This window comes from Pocillopora damicornis, chromosome 10, assembly GCF_964200805.1.
Source record: "Pocillopora damicornis chromosome 10, jaPocDami1.2, whole genome shotgun sequence".
Taxonomy (NCBI): Eukaryota; Metazoa; Cnidaria; class Anthozoa; order Scleractinia; family Pocilloporidae; genus Pocillopora; species Pocillopora damicornis.
The window spans coordinates 22,060,437-22,070,436 of NC_142679.1; the positions used below are offsets into that span (position 1 = coordinate 22,060,437).

Consider the following 10,000-nt stretch of genomic DNA (forward strand, 5'->3'; position numbering starts at 1 on the left):
CTGTATTGAGGGTTTTTTTTGGCTACGTAAATTTGTCCGAAATTTATTTTTGAAAATCTCAAAACAAAAACCGTTTTAATGATTGTTTTCAAACTTCTAGAGCGTGGGAAGATGATTATCATCGCGGAAAGCTTAATTAGGTATTTAAGAATATTTTTTATGCCGTACAGTGCTCTGCAATATTTAATTATAAAAGTCGTTCGGCTTGAAATATGATTATTTCTGGTAATGTTATGAAAGAAAAGAAAATACTGCCCCGCTTGTTTTTAGCAATTTTACCATTTCAAACAGCTTCTAACTAGTCGCAAACAAATTTCCTTTGGATGCCTCTTCAAGTTTCCGCTCCTTAATAAATTCAACCAGCCAAAAGAGAGAAACGGTAGTGGTCAGATCGTTAAGTAAATGTAGGAAATTTTCATGTGGGGAATCTTCATGATCGCACACTCGCGCTGGATCGTGCCCTATAAAGGCTGAAAGTATATTTTTTGAACCTAAAATATCCTAAGGAGCTCAATGACTCGATCATTGCCATCAGTCTCCGTTACGATCACACAAGACTGCGTAAAGTTTGTTTAGCAGATTTTTCTGTCGAAATCACCAGCCTGTTTTGGTTGGGTGAAGTGAAACTGTTTCGCAGGCTAATTCTAAACTTTCTTTCTGCAGTGGATCGATAGTAACTTAATCCTTTCTTCTGCCTGCTCACTGAAGTATATGAACCCCTCGATTTACGTTTTATGAAAAACGGAACCAACCTTTACATCAGCTTTGAAGCCAAACAGCCAAAAAGATCTGCTAGTAGTCATTTTATCCATTGTGTAGGATCAAAAAATTCCAAAATTAAGCGCGATTCACGGACACCATTGTAGAGACAGTGACTGTTCATTCAAAGTAAACCTTCTCTTTTGGCTCAGCCTAAAAACCATGTTCCCTGAAATTTTATTTTTTTCAATTTTGTCATTTTCAAAATATGGTGCAAAATAAAATAAAAACCTCCTTTAAAATATTTGGTTGCCTTATGCCACTCCAGGTATGTAAAAGAAAAAAATAATTATCGTATTAAGTACTAATAGGAGATGCTTATGTGAATATTTCAAGGCTTAGTTATGTAGATAAAGATAATGAAAAAGTTATATAATGATTACGAAAACTTTGAAATAGTTCTTAGACAACTACTAATACCCCATTCACAACATCAACCGGGTTGAACTAAAGCAGATATGTGAGTCACTGACATAGGTTTCAAGTAAACACCAATCTTATTTTCATTCTACAAAATTTGAAGTTGAAAAACATCGGTTTATGTAGCTGCTAAGAAGATAATTTTTGATCATTTTTAACGTAACAGCTTTAAAACATGTTTAAGCATTGATGTAAACTGGGTATAGCAAAATCATACCTTGTTCTTCTGGTATTAGGGAAACTAAAACGGTGAGAACGAAACAGTAAAACACAAATGTTCATTATAATTCCAGCGAACAGCTACAGTAAGTTTTTCCTTCTTAAGGGAAACATTGGGCGAAATGAAAAAAGTTAAAATATGTCACCTCCTTTGTCTGATTATGAGGTTCTCAGTGATTATACTTAATGCATGTCAACTTGAGCGTTAAATAAAGACGACCGTTTTACCAAAACACGTTGATGTTCCGAAATTTTGGGTTTTAGCTCTGACGGGGAATTTGTTTCTTATTCTCATATTTATTTCTTCATTCTTTGATTGTGAGGTGAAGCTGGTTTTTCATGCAATTAAGTGTCATTCGTACATGTTCGTATATGAATGACTTGCGCCCTCCTCCCTGACATTTACACTTATCATTTCCTCTCTGCTGGAAATAGTCTCCATAACAACTGACCCTGGTCAATACCACTTCCAGCTCTTATTTGAGGAGTGTTGTAAACAGAAAGATGAGAAGGGGGGGGGGGAGGAGTGGTGGAGACACTAGCTCATCAGAACATTATGCTACAAAGAAATACCGAGCCCGAAAATGCAAGATCGACTAATTGTTTTATCACTGACTAGTCTTTTCGTCTTTCAAGTGACCTCATGCGACCGGCAGTCTTTCAAAGGATTTATATTCTCTTTGGGCGAATGTACGACTTGATATTAAAACACTGGTCTTAAATAAGTTCGATAAACGGTGAAATGAGAGCGTATCTTGCGCTGTAATAAAGGAATAACACACTTTTCCACGAAAAGTTATTTTTCTAGTTGTGAAGATACAAAGGCCTGTCAGTAGTCATTTCATCCGTAATGATTGCGTGGATCGAAAAGTTGTAAACGTGCACGGACAACATTGCTGAAAGAAAGACGTGATTATCGATTATAAAGTACACTTTCGCTTCTGATTTGTTCGCCATCTTGTCGCTTCGAAATAATGATCATAAGGTGCAGAATGAATTCAACCGATATATGAACTCCTCGTAAATATGCAAGTTATTTCATGTTATCCAAGGGAGAACTATTTGACTGAAGTAATTTATTATATCTAACAGTTGCAGGAGTAGTTTGTATGAATATTTCAAGGTTTAGTTAGATTAATATACAAGGCTACCAAAAATGAAACATAATGGTTTAGTAAACTTTCAAATAGTACTCAGACATGAGCAAGAAGATAACTGTAGGAAAGTCTCACCTCGTCCTTTTGGTATTAAGAAAGCCAAAACGGCGAGAACGAAGCAGTAAGATGCAAAGAACATATCCTCAGAAATCGCCTGTTATAATTTCAGCGAACAGCGTTTGTGAATTTTTTCGACTTAAAAGGAACATAGAGCAATTTGAGACAGCTGTAGTTTAATATGCGTTCAATTGTTTATTTATGAGGTTGTCAGTGGTTGTCACGACTGAATACATTTCCTTAAGATGTTGCTGGTTGGCGATTATTGGATACTTGATGACGTCACCAATATGGATGTCGTAGTGGGACCTCGAGGAAACCCATTCATTACTTTAATTCGAGCCCTAGCGACTTTGTTTCCAAAGCATATCCCATGAAACCTTGCAAAAGTACAGAAGACAAGTAATCACACTCAACAAGCATAGGATGGATGGCGGTCGCGTTGACAAGACAGAAAAATTCAGTTGAAAAGTCGGGTGGAGGTGCTTGTTGCGGAGGGCTCGATCAAGGAGTAACACCTCTTTAGTTGAGGTTTTCAGGTATGCAACATTTTTTTTGATTCCTAAAAAAAATCTTTTCAAAAACTAGAATAAATTTGCTTTCAATTTGTCAAAATTCCAATCGAGTGCACGAGGTTTTTGCTCAAGTGCACGGATGTTGAAAGTCTGTTAGTGTGCTAACTACCAGGCGGATTCCTTTGTTGAGATCCATCGGAGTATCGTGTAAACCATAAATTTTAACCATACTTTGTGTCCGGGCAATTTAAAGTAAAATGACAGTTATTTATCGGACCTTTATAAGCTTACATTGTGAATTTCAGATCAGGCCAACGGCATGGATGAACACATTCAGTATCTGCCTTGAGGAGAAAAACAAGGAGTCAAAAGTGTGGCAGCATGGCACCATGACTGCATTGGATTGGCTGAGGATTTTCAGAAATCTTGGAAATCTTAGCAAGGTATAGTGTATGCAAACATTTGTTTGTTTCACTTTTTGGTGTATTTTGAAACAGGCACAAATGATATACATGTACTTAATTTATAGTTACTTCAACATTTAAAAGCTATTAAAGAAGAGCAAAAAATATCTTTGTAGTTCATTACCTTTTGTACATAACATTGTGAATCATTGCTAAGAGTTAGTAAAAGCATTTATCTCCACGTTACTTGGTTTTCTTCTCTCCTAAAATCCTAAAAATTTTTAAACACAAATTTGGTCTGATTCAGAAGACCTGCTTGAAACTATCTGTGAGTAGTTTGGATTCCTCTTTAAATACCTCATTTATTTTATTTATATTTAGGTGAGAAATTGGCTTTTCTCCCTGCTTGGATTGCATAATCCCAAGGATGAAGCATTGGACTCAAGAAGAAAGCATGATTTTGTAGATGAAGTGCTAGCATGGCGCATAAAGTTACGAAAAGAGAAGTAAATGAACATTTAAATACATTTTAGTATAAGCTATTCAGCTCCAGTATGTAATAGTAGTGGTGTAAATTAAAGAGCAATTCTCAATGCAATAGTTGGTTCAATAAGTTTATTTCACTGCTTTTCCTTCAAAGGTATTTGCAAGGAGGGTTGTCAAATGTTGTAACATCCTTGGAAGGCCCTGAACTGGACAGTGATTTGAATAATTATGAGGAAATTCTTAGAAGGAACAGAAGCAACTTGCTTCATACACACTTCATTGATGGCAAAAAAAGAGCAGATACCCAGTTGCAAGTGCTATATGTAACTACAGAAGACAGAGCTTTGGCAGAAGACATAAGGAATGCATCCAAAGATGAAATCTTCAGGAGAATAGCTGAAAAGCTTCTGCTGCTCACTGATGAGGAGACAAGGGAGCCTCTGTCAAGCAGATTTGGAGCTATCAAAGCACAGCCCAGCAAAGTTAAAAAGGAAACTCTTGTTTTGTTGTACAATGAGATTGTGGAAGAGCTACAGAACCAAGAGACACAGGAAGAGGTGTGTATCCTTGACACCATTGAGGAAGATAGAGAAGCTAATTGCAGCACGAACTGATTTATTTCTATGTCAGTTAATGTTAGTTGACATTTACGTGTAGGTCTGGTACAATTTCATATTTATTTTATTGTACCCCATGAAAACCCTGGGTAAGATTGTTTGTAAGGTGAATTTCAATGCCCAAGCTCTGCCACTGATTTTACAGTGGTAAGTCAACAGTGCACTGATTTGAATAATAAGGATTTGGTAAGATTGTTCCTTTTCACATAACTGTAGGTGACTCAAAATCTAACTGGCTAGGTAATGTAGCAGTTTTCAGTTTTTGACTGAGTTAAATTAGAAACTCTGCGAGCTGGCAATTTCAGGAAACCCAGTATTTGTGAGAGTATGAGACATGAGAAAACATTTTAAGGGTTGGTTTCATGTAGAAAAGGAGAAAACAAAGAACAAAATTTTACTTGTGCTTTTCTTGTGCTACCATCTATATGCATATAATGTACAAACAGTACATGGCTGTATTTCATGCAAATAGGTTTAAATATACATCCTGTAAGAGGTGTAATTTTTAATGTCAAGAATTAAGGAAAGCATAAAAAAAATACTTAGTAGGCTCAGATGTAAATAATAATTATATTAAATGTAAATCGTGTACAAAAGACATTTCATGTGCTCAGTATTATTTTCAATATTTTGCAGTGTGGTATTTATAATATAATATAATAATTCTGACCTAATTAAATTGATTGATTTTATTGACTTGATTATCATCATATCAAGATCAAAGCTCCAGTAGTACAAGTGGAACTACTTGAGAAGAAATTAGAAGAAATGGAGAATCGTTCTAAGAGAAATAATATTGTTATTTGGAACATTCCAGAAGGTGCCGAAAAAGACTCGTCCTGCTTAGCGCTTGTAACTTCGATCTTGACGGAACACATGGGCCTAGAGGAGATAGAAGTAATGCGGGCCCACCGCACAAATATCAAACAAAGGCAAAGTCCTACAAGTGGTGCAACTCTACCTAGGCCAGTTCACGTATATTTATTAAAATATACCGCCAAGGAATACATCTTGCGTAATGCAGCCTCTAAGTTAAGAGAGAATCCTTTCCATGAAGCAAATCTATACATTTCAGACGACGTATCAAAATCTGTGAGGGAGCAGCGCAAAAAGCTTAAAGAGAGGCACCTGAATGAAATCCGTAGTCGAGAAGATGTCCAATTCGCCTATATTCCTTGGAGCGTACCGGCCAGGATCATTTTTAAATTGAATGGTGAGTCAAAACTTAAGTCCTTCTACCTGCAAGCTGAAAATGCCAACACCAGCTAAACCGACTACTGGACTTGATCGCGTATTGCTTTACTATCAAATATACTATCTTTGCTCTAGAACTGTCTACAATATTTTAAGATGAATTATCTAGCTCTTCATTTAATTTCACGAATTCGAAGGCCGCTCTTTGTTAATCTTTTTTTTTTGACAAATGATAAAATACATTTATAGGAAGCCATAATTACTGTCAATCATGTTATTAAGTTAATATTTATCGGTTTGGAGCGAGTGCGGCTGAAGGGGAGAGAAAGGATGCTACACTCCTTCAGGAGGAAAGATGAAAATTTGAAATTTGATATTATTTTCCAAGCTAAATTATTTACTATGTGTTTATATTTTTGTGTCAGTGTTTTCGTTTCTTTGTGTAGAGCGATGCAAATAATTATTCAAAGGTGTGTTATAAGGCAAATGGTCTTCCGGGTTTTTTCCGTACCAAATAAGAAAAATCATAGCAGAAATGAGTGATTTTAGAATGCTTTCATTAAATGTTAGAGGCTTGAGCAATTTTAAGAAACGACGCGCAATTTTTGCATGGTGTAGAAAACAAAATGCAAATATTATTTTTCTTCAAGAAACGCATTCAACTGGAAACAATGAGAAACAATGGAAAGCTGAATGGGGTGCCCCTCTGGAGCTCGCTCATGGGAGTAGTGGTTCAAGGGGTGTTGCAATACTCTTTCGAAAGGAGTTTGATTGCAAGATAATTAAAAAAGTCATTGATCCCAATGGGAGATATATTAGTATTGAAGTTCAAATCAATGATGAAAAATATTTTTTAGTGAATGTTTACGGTCCAAACAATGATAATCAAGCTGCGCAATTCTATGATCATTTAATTGACGTTCTAAGGAAAGAAGGTCTCGCTTATGAAGATAAAATAATAATAGGCGGTGACTTCAATTGTCCCATTAATCCGCTACTGGACAAAAAAGGTGGGATACTGGTATTAAGGAAGAAAGTTGTTGAACGCATTGAAGAAATACAAACAACATTTAATTTGCATGATGTATGGCGTGTAAAAAATCCCCAAGCAAAAAGCTTTACATGGTCCCAAAAATCTCCATTTATTTTTTGTAGATTAGATTATTGGCTCATCTCAAATTCACTTCAGGACTTGATTAAAGATGTCAACATCATTGCAGCAATAAGGTCTGATCACTCAGCAATTTTCTTACATCTACAGGAAATCGAAGAATGTCAGCGAGGCCCGGGGTTTTGGAAAATGAATACTTCCTTATTGACTGATGAAAATTTTGTTCAAAAGATGAAAGAAAAGCTAGACCAATGGAAAAAAGAGGGGGAGGAATTTTCAGATGTGAGAGTTGCTTGGGATTGGATTAAATATAAAGTCAGACTCTTTTGCATAAATTACTCAAAAGAAGTAGCTAAGACCAAAAGGGAGAGAGAAGAAATGCTGCAAAGAAAATTGCAAATTGCTCAAGCACAGTTTCAGCAGGCCCCCTGTGAGGAGGTCGAAAAAATTCTTGATGAATGCAAAGCGGACTTGGAAAATTTTTATGAGGAAAAGGCTAATGGATTAATTGTGCGTGCCAGAGCGAGGTGGCATGAATACGGAGAAAAGAGTACTAAATATTTTTTGAGTTTAGAAAAGAGAAATTACACCAGGAAACACATAAGAAAGCTCTGTTTAAGTGGAGTCATTACTAAAAACTATCAAAAAATATTAGATTCCGCTACGGAGTATTACAAGAACTTATATAGTAGCAAATTGAAGGTAGACCAATCTGACTCATTACATCCCTTTCTTGGAAATTCGAATATTCCACGACTATCGCAAGAGGAAAGATTAAGCTGCGAGGGTCAAATAACCATAGAGGAATGTGTTAAAGCACTTGATACCTTTGACACGGGGAAGACGCCTGGAAATGATGGAATTCCTTTTGAATTTTATAAAATTTTCTGGAATTCTGTTGGTGAATTAATGACTGAAGTTTTTAATCATTGTTTTGAGCTAGGGCAAATGTCAAATTCTCAAAAGCAGGCGATCATCACCTTGATCGACAAAAAAGGAAGGGACAGGATGTTTTTGGAAAATTGGAGACCAATCTCGTTGATTAATGTCGACTCAAAAATCGCAACTAAGGTCATCGCAAATAGAATAAAAAATGTTCTTCCCTCTGTAATCCATGCAAATCAATCCGGTTTTATGAAGGGTAGGTTTATTGGGGAAACAGCTCGTTCAATCTTAGACATTATCGCTCATACTGAATCACTACAGTTACCAGGTGTTTTACTGTTTATTGATTTTGAAAAAGCTTTTGACTCCATAGAACATGAATTTCTTTATAAAGCATTAGAGTGTTTTAATTTCGGACCCTCCTTCATGAAGTGGATTCAAACGTTTTACAATAACCTCTCAGGTTGTGTTCTTAATAATGGTTTTTTCTCTTCTCCTTTTCAACTAGAAAGGGGTGTTAGGCAGGGAGACCCTCTGTCGCCTTATTTATTTTTAATTGCCATTGAAATTATGGCGATATCTATAAGAACAAATGAGAATATTGAAGGCATAAAATCGGGGAAGATGAAACTAGGTCTCTGTTGTACGCCGACGACATGACAGCTACTCTAGCAAATATTTCATCAGTCGAAAAAGTAATACAAATCCTTAATGACTTCGAGAAATGTTCTGGCTTAAATATGAACCTTTCTAAAACCAAAGCTATGTGGGTTGGAAAAAACAAAAATTCTTTAGAAACACCTCTGGACCTTGAGTGGTGTACAGGTGTTAAGACCCTAGGTATTCACTTCTCCTGTGATCAAGAACAAGTTATAAAACAAAATTTCCAGGATAGATTAAATGAAGTTAAAAAAATGATTAATTTATGGAAACTCAGAGGTCTCTCCCTATTTGGCAAAGTAACAATAATTAAATCTTTCCTAATCCCAAAATTATTATATGTTTCCTCAATTATAGAAACCCCACCCGAAATTATTAAACAGATGGAGAAAATGATCTACAAATTTTTGTGGAAAGGCCCTGATAAAGTCACAAGGCTTTCTGTGATAAATACTTTAGAGAATGGTGGACTGAATCTCACAGACCTTGAGCTACATATTAAAGCATTAAGATTGTCCTGGATTCCGCGTCTCATAGATGAGAAGGAAGGGCCCTGGATTTCTTATCTCAAATACAACTTAAAAAAATACGGAGGATGTTTTCTTTTTAGATGTAACTATGATGTAAATGATCTTGACTTAAGTCTTAGTAAGTTTTACTTACAGCTTCTAAGATGGTGGGCGGATTTTAGATGCTCCTTTTCTGATGTGAATTATTCTCAAATTGTAATTTGGAATAATAAGGATATACGAATTAATAATAAACCTGTTTTTTATAAAACATACTTTGACAAGGGCATAACTTATTTGAATGATTTACAGTTCGATGTTGACAATGTGCGTTCTTATGAATTCTTTAAGCAAAAAGGACTTAACACTAATTTCCTGACTTGGACAGCCTTGAGATCTTCTATTATTAATATGAAATCAAAAAGCTCCTGCCCCATCCCCACAGCGGGTAATCTCGATCCTATGAATTTTGATTATAAGTCTAAATCTTTTAATGCATATACTGCAAAGTGTAAACAGTTTTATTCTACGATGATAACAAGTAAAGCGAGAATCCCGAATGGCTTTAAAAAGTTGACAGCGGATTTTGAGCTTTCAAATGCGCAGGAAGTTTTCTCTATTCCTTATCTTGTTGCGAGCGAAACGTATGTTTGGTCGTTTCAATACAGAGTATTGAATTTCATTTTGTTTACAAACGATAAATTGTTCAAAATAGGGTTAAGTGATTCGGACAAGTGTTCTTTTTGTGGAACCTATACGGAAGATCTGTACCACCTATTCTTTAACTGCTCCTTTGTGCAAGCTTTTTGGAACGTATTTACGGTCTGGTGGTTTGATCTTAGTGGCGAATATTTAATTTTGTCTTTAAAAGATATTATGGTTGGCTTACTTCAGAGGAATGATCTGTTAAATTATTTGATAATTTTAGGGAAATTGACTATTTGGGAATGTAGAAAAAATAACACCTCTCCAATATTTAGATTGTTTTTGCACAAGGTTGAAGTTAA

At 35.6% G+C, this 10,000-nt stretch overlaps 2 protein-coding genes across 2 annotated transcripts in view; both read left to right on the forward strand.

Moving 5' to 3' along the window:
• The first annotated feature begins 2,879 nt into the window (after nt 1–2,879).
• The window catches only part of LOC149039406 (uncharacterized), an 8,321-nt gene continuing 1,200 nt past the window's right edge, over nt 2,880–10,000 (forward strand). Inside the window, exons 1-4 of the mRNA XM_089185495.1 lie at nt 2,880–3,151; nt 3,433–3,570; nt 3,913–4,037; nt 4,172–4,574. Coding sequence (XP_089041621.1) covers nt 3,451–3,570; nt 3,913–4,037; nt 4,172–4,574 — 648 coding nt within the window. The 5' untranslated portion in view covers nt 2,880–3,151; nt 3,433–3,450. The remainder of the gene's footprint in view (nt 3,152–3,432; nt 3,571–3,912; nt 4,038–4,171; nt 4,575–10,000) is intronic.
• LOC149039407 (uncharacterized) lies at nt 5,374–9,262 on the forward strand. Its single transcript, XM_089185496.1, has 2 exons — nt 5,374–5,847; nt 7,090–9,262. The coding sequence occupies exons 1-2, from the start codon at nt 5,403–5,405 to the stop codon at nt 7,149–7,151; spliced, it is 507 nt and encodes a 168-aa protein (XP_089041622.1). The 5' UTR covers nt 5,374–5,402; the 3' UTR covers nt 7,152–9,262.